At 36.3% G+C, this 23,828-nt stretch overlaps 1 protein-coding gene across 2 annotated transcripts in view; it reads left to right on the top strand.

The window, feature by feature from the left end:
- Nell1 (neural EGFL like 1) overlaps positions 1-23,828 on the top strand; it is an 824,312-nt gene that overhangs the window by 623,247 nt on the left and 177,237 nt on the right. For both annotated transcript variants that reach the window (XM_070032057.1, XM_070032056.1), the window contains exon 15: positions 14,783-14,878. In XM_070032057.1, coding sequence (XP_069888158.1) covers positions 14,783-14,878 — 96 coding nt within the window. The remainder of the gene's footprint in view (positions 1-14,782; positions 14,879-23,828) is intronic.

Here is a 23,828-nt window from a genome sequence, read left to right as displayed (position 1 = left end):
CGAACAAGTTTACACTCCCACTAACAATGCAGCAGGGTTCCCTTCTGTCCACATCCCCTCCAGCATCTGTTGTTATTAGAGTTCTTGATTATAGCCATTCTAACTGGGGTGAGGTGGAATCCTAATGTTATTTTGATTTGCATTTCTTTTATGGCTAGAGAGGTTGAGCATTTCTTCATAAGTCTATTGGCCATTCTTATTTCTTCTTCAGACAAGTTTCTCTGTAAATCTTTAACCCACTATTAGTCAGGCAGTTGTTTCTTTGAGGATTTGTTGTTGGAAGAGTTAATTTTTTGAGTTCTAAGTATATTTTAGATATGAGACCTTTGTTGTATGGCTAGTGAAGATCTTCTCCCAATCTGTGGCCTTTCTCTTGATCTTGCTAGCTATATCCTTTGCCATGTAGAAGTTCTGGAGTTTCATACAATCCCATTTGTCCAACCTTTCTTTTATTTGTTGTATTTCTGGCCTGTGCTAAGGAGCCCTAGAGTTTCTCCATTTACCAAAATAATCACAAATAAGGCCATACTAAAGCTACCAGCACAAGTATGTTTATTGTAGCATTATTCACCATTGCTAAGATATGGAACCAACTCAGATGGCCCTCAGTAGATGAATGAATCAAGAAAAATGTGGTATTCTATGGAATTCTATGCCTCTATCAGAAAGAATAACACCATTCCATTTATTGGGAAATGGAAAGGCTTGGAAAAAATTATATTAAATGAGGTTAGCCTGGTCTAAAGAAACATAGGATCCATGATTTCCCTTATTTGCAATAACTAGTATATGTCTAGGACAAGCAGAAAAGGTGAAAGGCTATGCACATATGATTTTATAAGATGATTCTAAGTGAAATGAACCCCAAGATAGGGACACAAGAGATTTTATCTTTCTTGCTGTTGTTTTTAATGTACTTAAAATGTGCTATGTGATTTTTTTTGTTTGTTTTGTGTGTTCTTCCCCCATGGTATAACCCCTATTTTCACTCTATTTGATTCCGGTGCCCTGTATCTTGTATATACATTTTTTTTTTTAATTTGAGGAGGGGAAATGGAAATAACAAAAAGCTGAAATAAGGATACAGGTTGACCCATTGTAACAATGAGATGTACAAGACACTATGTTGAAAACAAACTTTACAACTTCGGGGGAGAAGAGGGAGGTGTTGGGGAAGTGGGAGGGAAGGATGGTAGGGGAAAATCAAAGGAGGAAGTAACAATGCGTGATAGAAAATGTACTTATTACCTTACTCATGTAACTTTAACCTGTCTGTACAGAATCTTTATAATAAAACTATATACAAAAAAGAACAGAAAAAGAGACACAGGAAAAAAAGAATGAATGGTTTATGCATTATGTCCAAGAACTGTACCAAAAGTCATGGTCCTCGTGCTTCATAAACTCAAATATATTGGTTACACTGATAAGTAAGTAGGCAATTATAGCATGCTATGAAAATAGTATCAGAATTATGCAGAAGGTTTTCTAGAGGAATGCACTAGACCCTTCTAGGTTGGATAGTAAACAGGATAGTTCCTGGGAATGTTACTTTATTTGGAAGTAAGGTAACTGCAGATGTTAGTTAGATTAAAAATATAAGATGATATTCTGGAGTTAGCATGGACCATAACTTTAATTACTGGTTTCCTTAAAAGAAAAATTAGACACCTCAGAAAAGTTTATGTGAATATGTAGGCAGAGATAGGTATTGTGAAGCTACATGCCAAGATTATCAAACATTGCTGGTAGTCCCTTAAAGGCAACAAGAGGCAAGAAATGGCTTCTCACTTAGAACCTCCAAGAAGAAATCGATCTTGAAGATACCTTCATTTCAGAATTTAAGAGAATTGATTCTTTTGCTTGTTTATTTATTGGAATTTGTGATGGCAAACTTCAGAAATGAATACAAGCCTTTAACCAAGTCTGGAGCCCTAAAAAGGGACTTTACGTTGGTATTAGCATGTTTTCTGGTCAAAAGATGGTTAGTGAAATATTGAAAATAGGAGACTACGCAGTTTACCGATGTTTATTTCTGTCTCTGACCCTTCTCTGCTGGATTCATTGTCTACTGACAAGATTCCACCATCATTGTTCTCTCTGTGGGTATGAAACAGGCATCTTGAAAATTATTTTAATCATTTCCTTGACACACATTACAATTCTGCCTATTGGAGGGTGCCCTTCAATTCCGTTCATGAAAATATCAGGTAATGATCCTATATGTTATAGTTAGAGTGTGAAAAGAGGCTTATGTGTTGAATAGTTGATGCCCAGCTACTGGTGCTATTCGGGAAGTTTATGGAGACTTTGGGTGTTTGTACTTAGCTGGAGGAAGTTGGTCACTGTGAGGAGGTCATTGGGGGGTGGGTATCTTGCCCCTGTTTTCTTCCTGTATTTTTCTTTCTTGTTTCCTACCTGTAACAATGTGAAGAAGCTCTCAGGCTTCCTGTTTCTGTCACCATGAAGTTTTGCTCAGTGCATGAGGCTAAGCATCTGTAGACTGTACTCTGTAACTAGAAGCTAAAATAAATATTTCTTACGTTAAGTTGTTTCTATTAGACATTGGTCATAGTGATGACTTTAAACAAAAACAATTCTGAAGGGTAATTATTACATCTATTACTTTGAACTTATTTTTGTGACTTTCCTGGGGCTTGAACCCTGAGCCTGGGTGCTGTCCCTGAGCTCCTTTCACCCAAGGCTAGCTTGGGCCACATGGCACTTCTAGATTTCTCTGTGATTAATTGGAGATAAGAGTTTCACAGTCTTTCCTGCCCTGGCTAGCTTCAAATCGCAATCCTCAGATCCCAGGCTCCTAAAGTAGCTAGTGTTACAGGCATGAGCTACCAGTGCCTGGCATATTACTTTAAACTTTAATCAGTTTTCATAGTGGGTCTAATCAAAGTCCTCACTTACAGCTATCTTGAGATGTACAATGTATTATTGCCAATTATATCTACTTCTGTGCAGAAAAAACCCTAGCATTCATTGCTCGTATGTAGCATTAATATTGTTCTTGTCAGCCCATTATTTCTCATACATCTCCTACCTACTCCGCACAGCATGGGTAGCCTCTAGTTTATTCCTAACTTTGATGAGATCAATTTTGTTTCACCTCCACATGGGAATTGGATTGTATATTTGTCTTCTTTTTGCTGGCTTACTTCATTTAACATTCTGCCCTCCAGATATATCCATGTTGTCACAAATGACTGGATTTAATCTTTTCTCTGGCTGAGTAATAGTCTATTTGGCACATATACAACATTTACTTTACCCATTAATCGAGTTGATGGATGCTTAGGTTGACTGAATATCTTGGCTATTGTGAGTAGTACTGCAATAAATATGCCAATAATGTTACAGGTCTATCTTTAACAGAGTGATTTCATTGCCTTTGAATATATTCCCAGTGATGGGACTGTTGGATCACACACTTGTTCTATTTTTAATTTTTAGAGCAACCTCCAAAATAATAATGCCTGCCCTAATTGACAATTACATAAGCAGCATATAGGAATTAAGAGATGCACTCTACAGGTCTTTCCATGGGCAGATTTCCTCCTAGAATGAAAGTCTTGAGTTGGGATCATTTTCTGAATTGGGCAGAAAGATGGGCAGCATGAACATAGTATTATACCCTTGGAAAATACTCAAAGCATTTTGCTTAAGTCCTTCATTGGCTGGAAGAGCAGTGTCATGTGAGCTAAACAGATGGATTAAAAACACAGGCCTAGAGAGATGGACCTGGCAGGATAGACTACAACAATGGCTGTTGTTGAAGAGTAGGAAGGGACCAACCTGGAACAGAAAGTGGTGATTCTGACACTGTACTTTTATATTTATCCTGCCGTGTAACCTTCACCCCAACTTGAAAGAGAGATGTCCATGTCTTTATCTGACCAATGGGAAAAATGAGGCTCCGGGAAGTTTAGTAATTTGATGGTAGTCACAGAGCTTGTGATTAAATCTACATTTGTCTCATTTCATGAATTGTTCTCTTTTACTTCCAATGTCCCATTGATAAATTGAAGTATATTTTAAGTGATTTGAGTCCAAATATTTCAAAAATAACACTAGTGCTGAATAAAGGCAGTCCATGTTGAAGATGACATATAGCTAAACAGCTAGAAAGACTGATCACTGGGCAGTGGTGAAGGACCGAGGCCTGGCCCTGTTTGCAGAGAACAGACATAAATCAGAAATGCTCACTTATGAGGATCCTAAGATTTGACTTTGAAAGCAGTCAAAGGAAGGTCAAAAACATGCTTTTGATTTCTCCAAAAGCAGTATTCTACAGTGCACTTTGTAATTAATAACTGTCATGCTAAATTCCTTGATTCAGACAATCAAATTGAAAAATAGAACATTTCACAAGATACAAATGGTAGCCAGACATCTCCGAATTCTGAGGTTCCTTTCCCACTAGTTCCTAGCCTCAGCAAGATGTATTTTCCTATATGCCTATAACTATACAGTGAATCACGATGATGCCAATAATAATTAGTTCTTTATGAGTACAAGAAACTGAAACAATTTAACCTGTAGTCCTATTATTTCCTATGGTAGCCACGGAAAGAAGGTGCAGGATTTATTTCCCATTTTGCCATCAAGATTGCAAAGCTTATAGAGATTGTTATCTTAACCTCACATCATACAGCCTGGAAAACAGCAGCCAGTCTGCCCCTGTACAGGAGCCTGGCATGTAAAAGTCGGATTCTGTATGTTGAAATGGGGCAGGTGCAGAATCTATTGTAGGATATGATGATAGAAGAGATTCTCCCTCTATCTTTCCCTCTTTTCTTCTTTCTCTCCCCTGTTCTTCATACTCAGATCTCAGCTTCCCAAGTAGCTAGGATTACAGGCATGAGCCACTAGTGCCCCACTGTTGGGAATCAGTTTTAAACATGAGAACAAACCAGTGGAGTTGTTCCAAGATTTCACGTGTAGGAATAGGAAATAGGCAAGCTTTTTGGTCTCTCAGGATTACTCAACTACTATCACTGAAGCTTAGATTCAAATTTTACTCCCAGGGTTAACATGTAATTCTGTTCATTTATATCAAATTACAGAATGTTTTTACATGAGAGAATTTTCTGGAACTTACTTGCTTTAAAAGTCTCTAGACTGTGACCTGCAGGGATAATAGAAGTGTTATCTCCAAATAGTACAATAGGGAATCTCTGACCTCTTTACCCACGGCTTTCCCCTCCACTACTTTTCACAGATAGTACTTTCAGCTTCCCATTTCTTAGTGACAGTGTAAATGCTGGGCACTATATTTTGCATTGATTTCAGACTTTTTGGTGCCTAGATATAGTTTGTTGTAGCCTTAGGGTTTTATTTGTCATCATCTTAAATCATTTCCTTGAATTTTGCCTTTTGTACATCATCTATATTACTATTAGGTTTTTGTTTGTCATAATTCATCATGTTTTTTTCTTCTTTAAGGAGAAAAAAGCAGAAAGGGTGAACCTCAGTGTTTCAACAGTTCTTATTTGGCAGGGAAGCCTAGAAAGGTTAACCAAATCTCCTTCAGTCCAGCTGAAGGGGAAATGGCACCCTCTCCCCTCACAACTCCTTATAACTAGGATCTCTTTAGTATTAGGCAGGAAGGGTAAAGTCAGGTAGGGTAGATGGAAGTGGAGATGGAGGCCCGTGAGTGAGCAACGTTATTTGAATGAGGAGTTTCAAGGTCTCAACAGAATCTATGTCCACAAGGATCTTTAGCTACTAGACAGGGCCTTGGTCTTTGGCTCACTTCCAAGACTTCAGGCTATGTTTGTCCTGGGGGAAGGAGAAGGGAAATGACTCAGTGGGGTTCACAGCAAGGACACTTCTAAGATTTGGCTGTTGGAGGAAAAGGTGAGTCATATTCCATCATTTTTTGCTAGTGATTTCAATGTTCAAGAAACTCTACACATGCATGAATGTGCATGCCAGTTGGTAGAAAGCAATCTGTAAGAAGTTTTTTCTATTTGAAGGTAAGAAGCTGCATCATAATCATCTAGATGAAAAGAGCCTGAGGATGAATGAAGAAATTTTTTCTTAAACCTTTATTAAGCATTTACTATGCATGAGCTCTATATCAAGTGCTTCACATGCACTATTTGATTTAATCCCAGTATTACCAGTAAGCCATCTTCTCTCTCAGTGCCTAATCATACAGATAAGAAAGTTGATGTTCATGGAGATTAACCAGCTTGTCAAAATTAGTCAAATAATAAGATGTAGAATCAAAACCAGAAGCTCAACCTCTGTTTTTAACTTTCACTAAGCCATAGGCTAAATATATGGAAGATTTTCTCAAGTAAGTCTACTCGAGTAAACCTGGGTTGCCAATGACTGGTAGCACTATACCTTTCATTCTCACATTCCAGCTATTAATAATCAAATTTCTCTATTTTTTAAAAACTATGTTTAATATTCAGAAGATGTGTGTGTGTGTGTGTGTGTGTGTGTGTGTGTGTGTGTGTGTGTGTGTGTGTGTGTGTGTGTGTGTGTGTGTGTGTGTGTTGGTCCTGGAGCTAGTAAAACTCAGGGCCAGGGCTCTGTCTCTGAACATTGTTGCTCAAAGCTAGAGCTCTATCACTTGAGCTATAGCTCCCTTTTTTACTTTATTTTTCTGGTGGTTAATGGGAGATAAGAATCTCACAGACTTTCCTATCTATGCTGGCTTTGAACTGTAATCCACAGATATCACCCTCCTGAATAGCTAGAATTATAGATATGATACTCCTATGTCTGTCAAAAAGTAATTTGTAACTAACCTACTATTTTTTCTCTTTTTAAATGAGCATACATTAGTCCTACAAGGGAAGAGTTTTATCTGTCACATTTTTATACACTCATACAATGTAATCCCGATCAAACTCAGGCTCTCCTTCCCAGTTGTAAAACAATTTCAAAAGTTTTCATTGTCCTATTTTTGTGTATATAAATAAACTACTTTGACCCTATTCATCCCCATTCTCTTTCTCTATTTTCCTTCTCCCTTCCTGCTGATACCTGTCCTCCCAACAGCATTTATTTTACTTTCTTGTCATTCTTTTTGTTACGTGTATATTAATTGAACCAAGTTATTTCAACATAGTATTTTAGACATACACACATTATGCCTTAATCATAATAACCTGCTCTTTTGCTTTCTTCTTCTCCATCCCTCAATCCCTTTTGATTAACAGCTTTCATTGAAATTTCCTTATACACAGTTGCAATGTATGTCAATACTGTATTATTCGCCCTCCATCATTCTTTATCGCTCTCATACTTATCCCCTTATTTCTACATTGCAGAGAATTTTAAACCCATTAAAACCTTTTTCAAACCTAACCTTTGCCTCTGTTTTTCTAGGGAAAAGCCAGTATCCTTATGGTAAATGCAATTGGAACTATGGGAAAGTGAGAGAGTGTTAGCCGTCCTTAAACTTTGTATGACTAATGGGCTTTTTGTGAGAAAGACAGAGCACAAGTGTCTTGTCTTAATCCGTTTTGTGCTGAATGAGACAGACTTCATACTGAAGGAAGTTTATGACTCCTAGTTAGGCAAGCTAGAAAATCCAGGAGGGGCCCAGCAGTGCCTTCTTGTTGCTTTGTAACCAGGCTGAGGGCATCATGTAGGTGACAGAATGGAAAGAATGCCCATTTTACCTTTTTGTAGGGGAAACATTTCTGCAGTAATTCATTGATCACTGATCGAAGTTTTAAACTTGCTCAAAGGTTTACTTTACATTTTGAGACACACCTTATACAGAGGACTTTTTTTCTTGAACATTTTTGTTTACATTTACATAATGAATTTACTTCTGTCAGCAAATAATGCATTTCGTTTCACTTGAGGCCAAGACATAGAAAAATTAAGAGTTACAAAGTACATGATCCTGGTCCTGAAGATTCTCACAGTCTAGTTTGAAATACACATATATTGGCCAAAATAAATGCAAATGCATTCCTCATCTCATCTCTCAACTCATATTTCTACTGTGTATTATGTCCTCTGTAGCAGGGATTTTCTGCAAAGACTTAGATAAGCAAATATCTTCTTCTTTGTAGGCCATGTAGTCTCTGTGAGCCACAGAATGTAGTACATGAAATATGTTCTCTTTATATCCCATTTTCTAGAGCTAAGGCTAACATTTTAATTTGAATATGTTTGGATGAATATAAAAGTATTTCTATGCTTTATCTCTTCACAACATGATTGGGGCTAGAAAGACAAGGATGATGGCCAAGAACATACATTTATATATCTATATATATGCATTATCCACATGGATATAATTATCTCATTCATCCCCTGTAAAAGTAAAGTGTATAATTACTGGGTATCTAGATGTATATGTGAGGATCTCTCATTAAAAGGGGAAAATACCTTATTTCTTACTATCTTGTAACAAAAATTGTTAGCCAAACCCAACTTACTTTAACTTAAACTAACTTACTTTAAAGAAAGACAGAAAACAAGCCTATATGTAGGTATCCAAGCAGTAAATGAATGTGCCTTAAGCAAACTAGCAAATCTGAAAATGGGGTGGCAGATTGGATAGTACAGGGGATGGCTTAGCCTTTCTAGCAGTTCCTACTTCCCTTCATGGCTTACTGAATTCTCTCGTAATATTCACTCTCTCACCTCAAAGATGAGCTAGAAGCTCTTGTTCGTTTTTTTTCTCCTATTCAGTATGTTTCCTCAGGGCAAACCTTGACCCCCAAAGTCTTTTTCCCTGTACTTCACCTGGCACAAATCACATGCACGCTTCCAAACTACACTCAAATGCCAGCTCTGCAGCAAAGCTTTGCCCTAGTCCACAAGGCACAATTAATCATATCCCCCTCCACTCCATTCTCTCAGAGCGTTGTTCATGTGGCTTTCTAGGATTTGTCATAATTTATTATGCCTTGCCTTATATGTGTCACTCTCTGCTGCTAGATACTGAGGTTTGGAGCATGTGCACGGTCTTTGTGACTAGTGGAAGACTTGCGAAGTCTTAAATGGAGACAGCTTAGTGCTGCAGTTAAGACAGCTCCAAACCTAGGAGTCCACTGAGTAACCGCATCATCTTTTATGGCACTCATGACTTTTCTAAGCCAGCGTTCCTATGTGATGACTGTTGTGTATGAATACATAGCATGGCTGTAAGGATGAAGTGGCATTAACCATCTAAGTTGCCCACTTCAGTGCTGTCATGTAGTAGGAATGAAGTTTAGCACTGACTAATACTGCTATTGCTATTGCTATTGAAAAGCAGAACATGCTCCTGATGCTGCTGCTGTTGTATAAACAGTGAGGGATCATGCTGAAAGTAATTTTGAGGTGCAAAATTAAATAATAAATTATGCAATATATCATGTATAAGCCATACTTTTCCTTGGTGTGTTTTGTGTGTGTGTGTGTGTGTGTGTGTGTGTGCATGCGTGCATATGCGCACACACCGGTACTGGGGTTTGATCTCAGGGCCTGGGTGCTGTCCCTGAGCTTTTGTATGTAAGGCTACCACTCTACCATTTAAACTACACCCTCACTTGCAGGTTTTTGCTGGCTAATTGGAAATAACTTTTCCTTCCTGGGGTGACTTAGAACTGTGATCCTCAGATCTCAGCCTCCTGAGTAGCCTGGCTTCTCGCTTGACTTTTTAAGTTCAAGGCTGGTGCTCTACCACTTGAGCCACACCTTCAGTTCTTGTTTCTAGTTACTTGGAGAAAAATCTCTTGGATGTGTTTGCTCATGCTGGCTTTTAACTTTAGTCTCTAGATCTCAGCCTCCTGAGTAGCCAGAATTATGAGCATGAGCCACCTGGGTCAGACATAGACTATCCTTTTAATTGCTTTTTCACTCTTATCTTTTCTCTGTACTTAAAACTTTCTTTTAGAAGTATGGTTGAGAGGCATTGCATGAATAAAAGGGGTTAAAATAACAGAATTCTACTCCCAAAGACATTACGTTTTTAATAGTGTGAAATTAGACCTAAATTACTCATTCTCATCACTGTTGACACTTTGGCTCACAGTCGCTCTCCTCTCTTCCCTCTCCTCCCCTTGCCTTTCCTCTCCTCTCCTTTTGTTTTCTTTCTTTCCCTTTCTTTTCCTTCCTTTCCTTTCCTTTCCATCTGAGACCTGGACTAAAACTTAGTACCTGAGACTTTCGATCATGGGCTAGTACTCTACCAACTGAGCCATGTTACCAGCCATCTATCACAACCATCACTTGTTTGTCTAAATAATTTAGTTATACTTAATAATGTAATTTATATCTTAAATGCACTGCACAAAATCAAGCTAGAAATGCACAGTTCCCAACTTGTGTTCACTATCCTGTTTAGCTAAGAAGAAAAGCATCATTTTGAAATGTATCTTTCTTTGGAAACAGAGGAATGTGGTCTGACAGTGGTCCAAAACAAAAAAGGCTCCTCAAGGACACCAAGAGAAGTAGGATTTCCTTCTAGAAAATGCTGCCAGAACTTGTGCATTTTCTATTTAGGTTTCCCAGGTGTCCCTAGGAAGTAAATATGTTAGAGGACCAGGAGAAGTGTTTAGAATGTGAAGAGCTATTACTTTTCATTCGTGGGCAACTCTGTTTATTGAATTGAGCACATGATGAGGATTCCAGGTGTCCACAAACCTGGAACCTCAAACTCACCTTCTTAAAATGCCCTAATTGATTTGCCATGCTGAGATTTCTTTAAATATAAAACTGTGTTCTTTGTGTAGATTAAATCTCTTGTCAACTCCAATGCTAGTGATTTCATTTTCTTACACAATGGAAAGAGCCCTTTCAAACAAGAGAAGCATACAATTTTAGAGTTGATCAAATCAAACATCTCCACTAGGGCAGTAAGTTAATAACAAATGTCACTAAAATAACAGATTGAGGTTTGTAATCTCATTATATATCTACAATCTAGTTATGCTGTGCTTCAGATTCTGTGGTTGACACATAGGCAACACATTAAGTCACAAATCCATGGTACCTGAGTTTCTCTGGGTTTGCCAGGTAGTTATGTTATGCTTACAAATTCTATAGTGCCATCAAGATCATCCAGTAAAGGGAAGAAGATAAGGATGAGCCTTCAGTAAAGAATAAACTCATGGACTCAGGATCACTTCTGCTTTGCTCACTGTTGCTTCTTCAGAATCCAGAAAAGTAGCTGCTTCATCATAGGATTGTTATCTGGCAAAGAAAACATCCAGTGATAAAAGAAAAAAAAAAGCCATTACCTCCAGTTCTTCAGCATATTTTTCAGTGTGTATAGGGGTTTGATGTGGTATCTTTCATGATGTGGCTGTTAACATTATAAGTCATTATTCTTTGTTCTGTAGAAAACTTAGGTGCACAGAAGGGAAACAGTTTGCTGATAAATCTAGAGCAAGAATCTGGAGAACACAGTGTATGATAGCCTGTCTCTTCCTAGCCTAGGAAGGAAATGCAATGTTGAACTGGTTTCTTGGTTTTGCTACCAATAAGTGAAAATTTAATGAACCTTAAATATTACAATCCTTTTCTTTGAAATACTGAATTGATAGTTGACTAATAATAGCATACCCAGATACAAATAATCCATCCACAATCTTTATACTAAGACATAGTTTATTTTCATGAGATACACAAAGAAAGTTTACATTGAGCATGATTTCCCTAGATAGTTTAAGCTTTGGATGATACAGTTCTTTTTTATTGGGTTTTAGATTTTTTGAATCTACTTGGCATATCCACTAAGGCTCAAGTAGGTAATGAATTCATTTTTCTTTCATTACAGGTAAATTTAATTTATAAAATGGTATGTGTCTAGATTGATGAATAATGTGACTAGGCTCAGAAAGAGTGCCTAATAGGTATGTGATCTTGAACAATCCTCGATACCAATTCTTTAATGGAACTTCCCCAATTTGATACTTTTATAAAAAAATTCTTTGTCATTTTCCTTTGCTTTTTATATACTTGCGATCTCAGCTACATGGGAGATGAAAATTGGGAAGATTGAAATTCAAGGAAAGCCAGGGCAAAAGTTAGTGAAACTCCTATCTCAACCAACAAGTTGGATGTCGTGGTTTGTGCCTGAAATCTTCTAATAGTGTAGGAGATATAGTTTTTTAGTTTGACACTAGCCCTGCATGAGACTCCATTCAAGAAATACCAGATTATAAATGAACCTGTATGGTAACAGATGAAAACAGGTAAGATTTTGAAGGAAGACATGTAATTGCTTGAATCCTGGCTCTGCCAGCTAAGGCTATGCAGCCTTAGGACATTTGATTATCAGTCTCATTTTCACCATTTAAAAAATGGAAACAATAGCACCTAGCAGATATTTCCATGATAAGGGATGATGCTACTTTTGTTAGGAGCTAAGTTAAGTAAAAATAACAAGGATACATTAGCCCATATAGGGGAAGCTTAAACCTTGGTGCAGTGGATTTATATAGTCTGGGTATGAGACAATTTGTTCCCAGTGTATCCTTCAAAGTCATAGCAGCACTGTTACCCAAGCACTTTTTTAACACTAGCTGTGAGAAACATCACCTCAAGGTCCTGACTGATATTATCTCGCTTTATCTTGTAGGATTCTTTATCATGACACTTGTACCATCATACATTGTAATGAATACCTCATGATCCCTGCACAAGTTCTCCTATTATTGCTTCCATTTACGGGCCAGAGTGAAGTGAGGAGTTTATGCCCACCATGAACTTTAACCCCTTTGACCCAGTTCTGCAGGATCTCGATGGGAGACTGTTTCATTTGAACACTAAGAAGCCAAGCTGGGCCTTCTAGTTCCATGTTCCTTCTCTCTTTTGCCAATATTTGATACTCTATCTTGCCAGCTTTCCAATTGTCATCTGTAGCTTGTGGAAATGCTGTTACATTACTAACTTTGATGCAGAGTTATACTTTATATACATATGTGTGTGTATGTGCATCTATCTATCTATCTATCTATCTATCTATCTATCTATCTATCTATCTATCTATCTATCTATCTATCTATTTATCTATCTATCTATCTATCTATCTATCTGTGTCTATATATTTGAGAATGTGAGTGGCCAGAGCTCAAAATGTATGATTTTGTGGGCAAGGATTTGCAAATAAATATGCTTATATGTGTTGTAGATTGTATAATAAACGTAGCAAGGTAAATGTTGTGCAGATAGTTTTATGTATCGTTTAAGTATATTCAGCTATTTGAAATAAGAAATGATATTTGAATCCCAAGGTATGTATTACATATATAGTGGTGCTGGGTTTTTGAACTTAGGGCTGAAGTCATGTTAAGCAATTATCTACCACTAGATGAGCTAGTCTCAAGGAATATGTCCCGAAAGGATTTTAAATATTATGGGCAATATTAATGTGAGCTATTCTCTATACTCAGATGGGTACTCTATAGTTAAACACATCAGGTGGCTCTCTGAAGCTCAACTCACATTAAGTGTATGATGATGACAAAACCATGACATTTTTCTTTGGTGACATTTTCCAGCTACAATTAAATTTTACTTTGTTCACGTAACTCTCAAGTGTGTAAAAGGAACTCAGGGTTAATTGTTTCAGTCATTATCTTTAGTAAGAAATTTGGTTATTTTTTATTGAGTAGTATACAGAACCATTGGTGATTTAGCAACAATTGACAATAAATTAATACAGATGGTACTGATAAAGAATTGTTTGCTCTAACATAACAATCTGTGAAATGAAGAGTAAAATATACTCCCATATCTTTGAGTATTTACTCCATGGTAAAGACAGATTGGAATACAAGGGCAAGAAGAACAATTTGTACTTCTTGTCTGTTTTGGTCTTGCTATCCAGTGATCAGTCAGGTGTGGTAAACAGTTATGCATGAATGCACAATTGTATTTAATACTGCCAAGAAGAGGAGTGTGATGCTATACTCTGAGAGTCTGTGATAAGGAGAACCAACCTGATTAGAAAAGAGTAACTCTGGAGTGGAGTTTGGATAACCTCACAAGGCTTATCACAAGTCTAAACTTAGTCCACATACTTGTAATCAAACTTCCCATACTGAGGCATTTTTCCTAAAAAGACTAATGTGAGATGAGCCAAGCATCTTAGCTATCAGGATAAGACACTATTACTTGCATTGCCAAAATATTGCCTAAGTTTTCAAAAGCAATGGGTTAATTTATGACATTATTAAAAATTTGGTCAAATACCAATATTCCTTTTTGAAAAATATATCATCATAAAATGCTTCCTAGTAAAATACGTAATAAAACATTGGGTATTAAAAAGGCTTTGCCTTTACCCTGACTGCACTTTTTCTACCTATTCAATTTATCCTACTTGATTTCAAATAGCTGCTAATACTAGCTACCACTTAACCTATACCAGCCTCATATCCATTATTCAGAGTAATTTTATATAAACCAGTGATATTATTACTTATTTGGGGGTATGGGAAAATTTAAATATACCAGCCAGGTACCAATGGCTTATACTTGTAATCCTTGCTGCTCAGGAGGCTGAGTTCTGAGAATTGTGGTTTGAACCTAGGAAAGTCCATGAGACTCTTGTCTCCAGTTAAGTACCAGAAACCCTGCAGTGGAGTTATAGCTCAAGTGATAAAGCACTAGCCCTGAGCCAAAAAGCTCAGGGGAAGCACTCAGCCCTGAGTTCAAGCTCTAGGACCAGCATCAAAAAAGAAAAAAAACAAAAAGAAAGAAAAAGTCAATAAACAGGTATTCTCTATGCAGCAAAGAATAATAACTCACAGATTTCTTATCACATTTTGTCTAAGTGAAATCTCTTATTCCTTCCCAACAGCATTCTGTGAAGAGGGCTGCAGATATGGCGGAACGTGTGTGGCTCCTAACAAGTGTGTCTGTCCACCTGGATTCACAGGAAGCCACTGTGAGAAAGGTAACCTAGGCTGCTGGGGGGCAGGAGGATGGGGGAGAAGAATGGAGTTAGAACAAATGGAAGCGCCACTCTAGGCATAGGTTTCTGTGGAGTGACTTCATACATTGTGTTTTGATGGTGTCATGGCTCTCTCAAAGTGGATACCTTTTGATTACTGCATAATAGCCTTCCTCCCTCTGAACACTGCCCTTCATTTGCCCTCTGTCCAATGCGTCTAATCTAGCTAGGTCGAGTCTTTTCTCTGCTAGGCTTTGCAGTGTGCATTTTTGTTTTAGTGCTAATTAGAGATAAAGCCTGATGAACTGGCCTGCCCCTTTATCATCAATTGGTAGCTCTATGCATGACCAATAGAGTTTTAACAATCTGCTGTGTCAACAGAATCTAGATTAGCAGCACATGCTTCTTACATAAAAGCATATTAAATAATTCCAGCAGCAGGTTTGTTGGTGAGCTTGGGATTTTATTCTAATATTGGTTTATTAGTGACATTATCATTCATGGACCTGATAATATAAACAGATTAGTATTAGTACGATTCCATTGTGTGCACTTTTTGGTTTGCAATAAATGTAGTGTTTACACTTTTACCACTCAAGTTGAATCCAGCTGCCTTACTGATTAAGAAGGTCCTTCCTGTGTACATGTGAAATATTCATGTCAATATATGTGTCAATGTAAACAGAAAATAAATACATAAATTGACTCTTCCTATGTCCTTTATCAAAACTGAACACACTGAAAACACTGCAGTGTGTTTTTCAGAGTTTGGATATTACCCTTGATACATATGACAGCACAGCATAGTAAAACAGAGATAAGCTGTTATAACACTACTACCAAATGAAGAAGAGAGTATCTATCTTTCACTGAATATCTAAACAGAGGAACTCTTTTCTTCCCTTCTAGTTTAAAAGTTTCTACAATTAGCTAATAAGTTCTAAAAATGGGCCCATTTATTGAAATCTACCCTGGACAACTTAATGCACTGAACTGCCTATATATTTGTAAGGTAGCCTGATCTTTTTAAAATTATGTCAAAACTGAACTATATAAATTATTTAACAAAGAAATCAGTGGGCAACAGCATTATTTCTCTATTTTGCAATGTTACGAATGAACCAAATCACACTTATTATATAAAATTAATTAAATGGTTTGTCCTTTAAAATAAAAGTGCCAAGTACTGCCTCTGAGCAATGTGAGAGAATTACCACATGGAGCTTAAGAATTCTTGCCAAAAGCACAGAAACTTAATGGTAACTTAGCATCCAGGCCCTTATTGCAGCACATTTAATTTTAATTAGGTTTTCTAAAATGAAAAAAAATCTAAAGGATTCTCATTAGTGTTTCTAGGACTCCCATGTCTCTAAAATGAATATCTAGGATTTGATGGGCAAAGCATGGTACTGATCGTAGTGACAATGATGGTAGATACTGTTAGTAATGAAATGCCATTCATTATGTGCTAAATATATATCAGCTTTTTTCAGTGAATATGCTAATATCAAGAAAAAGAAAAAACTCATTACTTTGCTCATGTAACTGTAACACCTCTGTACAGTATTTTCACAATAAAAAACTTATTTTAAAAAAAGGAAAGAAAAAGAAAAAAAGGAAAAAGAAGAAGGAAAGTAGTAGGTCCTTTTACTTCCATTTTATAAATGGCAATCCAAAGCTTATCCAGGGGTCAGTTAGTATGTTTCATAATTATTACAGCTGAACATAGAACCCATATGTGTTTTATGTAGCTGACATATGTTTCTCAGAAGTAATACTTGGGTGCTGGTGGCTCATGATCTGAGGATTGTGGTTCAAAGCCAAATACGGGGAGGGAAGTTCATGAGACTGCAAGAAACTACTCATAAAACACTAGAAATAGTATTGTAGCTCAAATGACAGGGGGTTAGCCTTGAGAAAAAGCTCAGGGACAGTGCCTAGGCTCTGAGTTTGAGCCCCAGGACCAGCTAGCAAACAAACAAACAACAAACAACTTCTTGTGAAAATATTGATTCCTGGGCTGTCTTCTTAGACAAAGAGAGTGATAATAAAGGTGGTGAGTTAACAAATCTGTATTTCCACGAGCACTTCTATTTATTGCCGTATTCCACTAAAATATCTACAGGGAGGTTCTTTCTTATTCTTTTTACATTGTATACAGTGGAGGGGGAGGGGCCTACTAGACCCTGTGATCAGTAGTGGCTATAGGAAATACTGAGTCTGATTTCTTATGCATTGTTGATGTATCTTTTCCTGTGTGATTGAATCACTTCTTACCCTCTGTTCCTTCACTTGGAGCAATAATAAAAATATAATAATAGAAAAAAATCAAGTTTAGAGGATGAATAAAATGGAAATAGGGAAGCTGTTTGTTATTAGACAAATCCTAATGTTGCAGGTAGTTATTACATAGTCTTCAATTCTTGCTTAATCATCAAGAGGAAAAACAAAACAATAAAATGAAAACAGAAAGCTTTCTCTCCATTTGGTATTTTTATCTGTAGCAAAGCCATTCCATTTCACAGTGGCCAATCTTATACCAAATTCTATCATCATTTTCGTGGGCAAAAGAAATATTTTTCTAATCAGTTGTGCACAATGGATATAGATAATGGTAAGCCAACTATTAAATCTGTGCTGTATCTTTTCTGAATGTTGTTGTCATGGAGATTATTATCAATAAGAACTAAAACAAACCTACCTGACATTGAACAGTGATGCTGGGTGTCTTGAGAATTAGAGTACCAAAGGAAAAATGCAAAGATATTGTGAATGTTCTAAGGCATGATTGCACTAAATCTCTTGTTTGGTGTATTTTAATTTCAGGGCAAACTACATGATCTCATTTGTGCCATATAGGATTCACTTCCATGTAGGCCCAAACATGTGTCTTTGGTCACATGTTGAGACTAAATGTAAATGAATCCTGTATTTCCTAAGGTCACATGTATTCTTGATTTTATTCATTGCTTATGATACTACTTGGCCTTTCAACATTGAGGTAAACTTAGTTCCATCACTGAAATCATTTTGTAAAGCAAATGTGTGTCTAGAATATAACGACATTCACAGTCCTATTCATGCTTGGTGTGGGACATTAAGCTCAAACTCTTCTTCATTTGTTTTCTACAGATTTGCGGTTGTCAAATTTTTTGTTTTGACAGTTCCACTCAAGAACATTTTACTTCTGTTGATTTCTTCACATTATACTATGTGTGTTCTTTTCTACTGTTTGTTTCTTTTCTCTGCCTTTAGCTTGGCTTGGTTTCATATTTAACATGGAAATGAATAACAAATGAGATGAAAGACTGAGGACATAACTGTGTGTTGCAAGGCCCTGATTTTCATTACCAGGACCAGAAAGGGAAAAAGAAAACACAAAGAGATATGGAGAGACAGGCGATAAGTATTAAAGAAGCAGGAAGAAGAATAGCTTTAGATGAAAAATGTTTTAGGTAAAACTCTCTTCTCAACCTAAAAGCCAAAAGGATAGGATTCTACAAGCATGTATAGTAACCAAACACAAAACAAAATGAAAACAGAACTAAACAAAATGCACTTCTCTTACATTTTTTTCCAATTATAAAATCAAAAGTCTACTCTTAAAGCAGAAAAATATTAACTGGCCAAGAAACAGAGTTAGGTGAGTCTCAGATTTCTGCTTGTTATGTCTGCTTAGAAACCAATCAGTACACATTAAATATAACACAATCAGATGTTATATCTATGTCTAGATTAGGATTTATTAATCTGAAAGTTATCTGCATTGCATTTTGAACCCGATTTTTCTTTGTTATGGAGAGATTTGTTATTTTATTAGAATATGTCAGTGTCTCTGTGAGCTTTGTTCAGTAAATATTACTAGTATTCCTGCCACCAGTCAGGAAAATAAAACATGACTCCATACATTACCATACTTCCCCTGAAAGCCAAATCCTTGCCTTTGAGAACACCCTGATACCTGGGTGGCTCACCCTCTAATCCTAGCTACTCAGAAGGCTGAGATTTAAGGATCATGGTTTGTGCCAGCCCGGGCAGTAAAGTCCATGAGACTCTTACCTCCAATAAACTACTCAGAAAAAAAAGGCAGAAGTGGTGTTTTGGCTCAAATGGTAGAGTGTTAGTCTTGAACACAAAAAGGCTCAGGGACAGCACCGAAGTCCTGAGTTCAAGCCCCAGAACTGGCAAAAAAAAAAAAAAAAAACAAAAACAAAAAAACCAAAAACCCACCTGACCTTTCCTCTGCATTGCATTTAGATGTGTTAAACATGTATCAAGTAAACAATGTGACACTGTATTGGGCAAGGACTAATGACAAGATTATAATGTAACAATCTGCACATAATCTGTACATGTTCAACACAGATGATTTTCAATTCATGGCTGCTTGAATCTATGGATGTTGAAACTCCTATGAAGCAGAGTTAACTGTATTTCTCTATTTTAAATTTTCTTTCCTTTTCTCTAATAAACATAAATCAGTTGTCTTCGAATGTATTAATATTGTATGTATACACATACATAAGTGTTGATATATAAAGACAACTGAATCTCTATACTATGAATCAGGTATGAATCCATGGTTCAAATGATCAATGAAATCTACCTTTTTTCCTCTGAGAAGAATCAAACTTTCACAAATAATAAACAAATTGCCAGTATCACAGTAATTTAAAGAAACATTTTATACATTTTGTAGATGAAAAATAAACATCTTAAAGTATCTCTTGGACTATTTTGAAGTACTCATCACTAACCAAAATTAAAAAATTCAAAGTCTGCTTGATGCCCATCATATGGTTTGTGGGGTACATCTCATTGTCTGAAAATCAGACTGATATGGAAAGTCATTAGAATCTGTATCTACCCACACATGTTAATGGAGTGCATGTTGGGATGCTTAAATTCACCCAAGTAACTTGAACTTTGTGTTTCCCTGAGGGAAGAGAGGACTTTATCTTTCTTTACTTCTACATATGAATTCATATGTATATGGATAGACATGAAGATAGTTTTTATAGTATTAAACTTAGATATATACATATATGCTTATCTTAAGAGACTATCATACTATCATGCTTCTTCCATAATAAATTTATTTGATCAATAACTTGGTAAGGATTTAGGCAGAAGTATAAGTCAGACAACTGCACTCTATAGCCTCTATTTTGGAGTGCATTTATTGTAAATTGTATAAATATACTTGTATACATGACATATAAATAACTTGTATCTTGCAGATCAGTGTGAAAGCTAAGACAGAATTTGTCAAGTTGTAGGCTTTACCATCATCTAAAGGTAAAATAATGAAACTTGCAAGCTGATGTTATAAAAATAGCAAACATCCTCCATTTCTTTAATTGTTGCAGAAATGTGTTTGTTTATTGTAAATCGATCAAGTAACTATTATATGTATTATATAGCTGTATTATTTAATATATGGTTATAACATATTTTATAGACTTTCATAACCACTGAACCTCTCATGGTCTCTAAAAATTTGCAAAGCCTAGTATGTATCTGATTAGAAGTTTTGGCAAAGCTAAAGTAAATATTTCAGTGGTAGAGAAACTGCTAGTATTTACATGGCTTGTCATGATCTCCAATATCCTCAAAAATATTCAGCAATATCAATAAAACAACAAGAGAAACTTTAACAGTATTATTTATATAAATATAATTATTTTTCTATTTTCTACTTTGCTTGTATCTTTGCTATTTTTCTATAATAACCATAAAACTGTTTGTAATAAGTAATGACTTTTTAAAAGCTTGAAATGAAGAGAATCTAAATGTGATACAAATAACATTTTTCTGATTTTTTTGTAACCTTTCCTAAAGGGAAATGACTTTTCACAGGATAATTTATTCTATTGTTTTCTTGTGCCACAGAGACTTGTAAATATGTACTTGTAAAAATATGTAGTTTACCTAGAGTTTATTGTCCATTTACCAGGCTTTAAAATGGATTAGAAACCAAGGACTTCTGTATTTTTCCAAATTTTAAATCCTGCTCTTATTTTGAGAGATTCTTGTTGACACTTATCTACTTGTTATTGGTAGGCTGACCTCTATTTCTAGGGCAAGAGAGGTTATGAATCATTAAAAAAGGAGTGGATAATAGTTTTCTTATCTCAACAGATCAGAGAATATTTCGCTTTCTTCCCCAGGTATCTCATTGCTAAGAGAAAAGCAGCAAGAAGGAAGAATACAAAAGTAGTTCTTTAAATTCATAAATAGTCAAGAGTTATTTAAGTCTTCTCAAATTGTGCTTTCCAAGATGCCTTGTACATTAGGTGTCTGCTAAGTAAATGACAGAGGGGTGTGTGTGTGTGTGTGTGTGTGTGTGTGTGTGTGTGTGTGTGTGTGTGTGTGTGTGTGTGTGTGTGTGTGTGTGTGTGCTAATACTGAGGCTTGAACTGTCAATAGAAAGATTGTTCTGTATTTTCTAATATGAGCAAAGTGAGATCATATATAAAATTTTCAAATACTATGGATCAGGTATGAATCTGTGGTTCAAATGATCAGTGACATTTACCTTGTTTTTCTCTGCAAAAAAGCAAAATTTCATAAACAATAAACAAATCACAAGTGTCACACAATTAGAAAGTAACGGGAAACCTAATTCTTTTATTTGGGTTTGGTGTGGTCTCATTTCTTTTGTAATGGTACTTGAGCTTGAACTCAGGCTTCATGGTCTAGTTTGATGTTTTGGCTCAAGTATGGTGTTCTACCTCTTGAGCCAAGTCTCCCATTCTGAAGCTTTGCTGATCAATTGGAAGTAAGAATTTCCAGGGTTTGACCGATCAACTTATCAGGCTGGCTTTGAATCGAATTTTGATCCCAGTCTCCTTAGTAGATAGAAATATGGCTATTAACTACCAGCGCCTGGCTAGTTAATAGCAGCATTTGTTATTAGTTTCATTAATTTTATTGTGCAGATTTTTTCCCCTTTTTTATGTATTTTTTAATTGTGAAAATACCGTAAGAGGGGTTACAATTACACAGGCAAGATAATGAGTACATTTCTTATCAAACATTATTGCCTCCTCCTTGGTTTCCCCTCCCATCCCTTCCCATCCCCACTCCTCCCCTCCCTCCCCCGCCCCCCCCACCCTGGCCAAAGTTGTAAAGTTTGTAAAGTTTAAACACTTTGTTTTTTCCCTTCCCCTCCACAAATTATGCCAACATCAAATACAGTGAAAGCAGAGGTTATACCGTGGGGGAAGGACATATCCAAAGTACTTTTCTATCTTTTAAAAAATATCTTTAAGTAGTTGTACAAAGAACTTGCTGTTGAACTAAGCACTTTATGAATATAATGCATCTTGATCAATATCACCCCTTACAACTCACCTCATCCCTCCCAACTCACCCCTTCCCTCCACTTTCTTCAATTCTGTAGGGCACATTGAGTTTCATGATTCTCCCTCTTTCCTCTCTTCATTCGTCTACCCTCTACTCTTGATCCCACCCTCCTTTTCAGTCCCAAAGCACTTTTTTTTGTTGTGCAGATTTGCCGAAAGAAATATTTAGATCTTCGTGTCATAATTTATAAAGAAAAATAGGAAAATTTGAGATTTCTCTGAATTTTACTAACACTTAGAGGATGGGTGTGTATGCTTTATGAAAATTCATTAAAGTAAAATGTAGTTTACCTTTAATATACTGTCCATCAAAGAAGGAAGGAAGGAAGGACAGAAGGAAAAGTCAAATGAATGAGAATTTGACTGAAGAATGTTTGCACTAGTTATTTCCAGAAATTAAGACTGTCAGAAGAGAGACATTGAGTGGCAAAAGAGAGACATTGAACTGGACCAACCATCCAAACCCATCACTACTGATCTGGGTATAGAGTAGATTTCATTTCTAGAGCAGCTGATCCTTGTTCAGTGTCCCCTTCTTTCTTCAATGTCACCCACTTAACTCCCTTCTTTTGGCTATGATGGAGAAATTCTGCTAAAGAACCAATCCCTGGCTCCAAATGGAATTGCCACTCAACTCTCAGAACCACATTGGAGGTATTTTTTCAATCCTGTCTTTCAAGTGGCCAGAACCATTATTTCTTCTCAAATGGAAAAAAAATACCTGATGCTATTTTCATTCTTGGCAAAGAGCAGGTTTTAAAGTCATCTCAATACAATTTTGGGAAGCAATGCCTTTTGTTCACAAACAGGGATTTGGAATAGCAATCAAAGATGCAGCTCAAACAGTGACAATACTAAACTGCAGGTCAAAGGACTGAGTTCTGATATTTGCTACCTCTGTGATGTGAAACTTGTACTAATATATATTATATAAAATATTACGTAATGTATAGGTAAGTGTGTGTCTCAAACCGTTGTATTTTTCCCCTCATGAGGTTGGCTGCTAAACTGTACTCAGTGTATATTAGTGTTATTCATCCTGCCAATCAACAGAGGAGTTGGGATTCTAACCTATAATTAGCTAAATACAAATTTCATACATTCTACATCATAATATATGACTGCTTCTAGACTACCTTCTTTCTGCCCAAAGGCAGTTAAACATAACAGATTTTTATCAGAGTTTATGTAAATTAGGTGGATAATGAACTACAATCCCCTCTTGGATTATTTGCATGATTTTTGTGTTCCTTTTAACATCTGTGTTGTAGGAAATATAGAAAATAGAATAGGAATTTAAAATGCAATCTCCAAAGTTCGGTTTAAGTTGGGGATCTGCTACTCAGCAGGATCAGTGACATAAAAGTAATATTTCTAAGCATTGGTTAGTCAGTAGGAAAAGGTTATCACATTTGTTCCTCATAAAATTATTGTGAGATTAAACGAAATATTCTATCTGAATCACTCGGCAGAGTGTCTGGCATATGGTGTGTATCTAGGAACAATAGCTACTGCTATCTTTTTACTCAGTGAGCACTGAGATTCAGAAATAACAGGTTATTATTCCCCCAAATAGAGAAATGTGG

This window comes from Dipodomys merriami, unplaced genomic scaffold (genome assembly GCF_024711535.1).
Source record: "Dipodomys merriami isolate MVZ:Mamm:240054 unplaced genomic scaffold, mDipMer1.0.p SCAF_21, whole genome shotgun sequence".
Lineage (NCBI taxonomy): Eukaryota > Metazoa > Chordata > Mammalia > Rodentia > Heteromyidae > Dipodomys > Dipodomys merriami.
The sequence above is the reverse complement of the archived record's forward strand: the minus strand, read 5'-3'. Positions and strand labels throughout refer to the sequence as shown.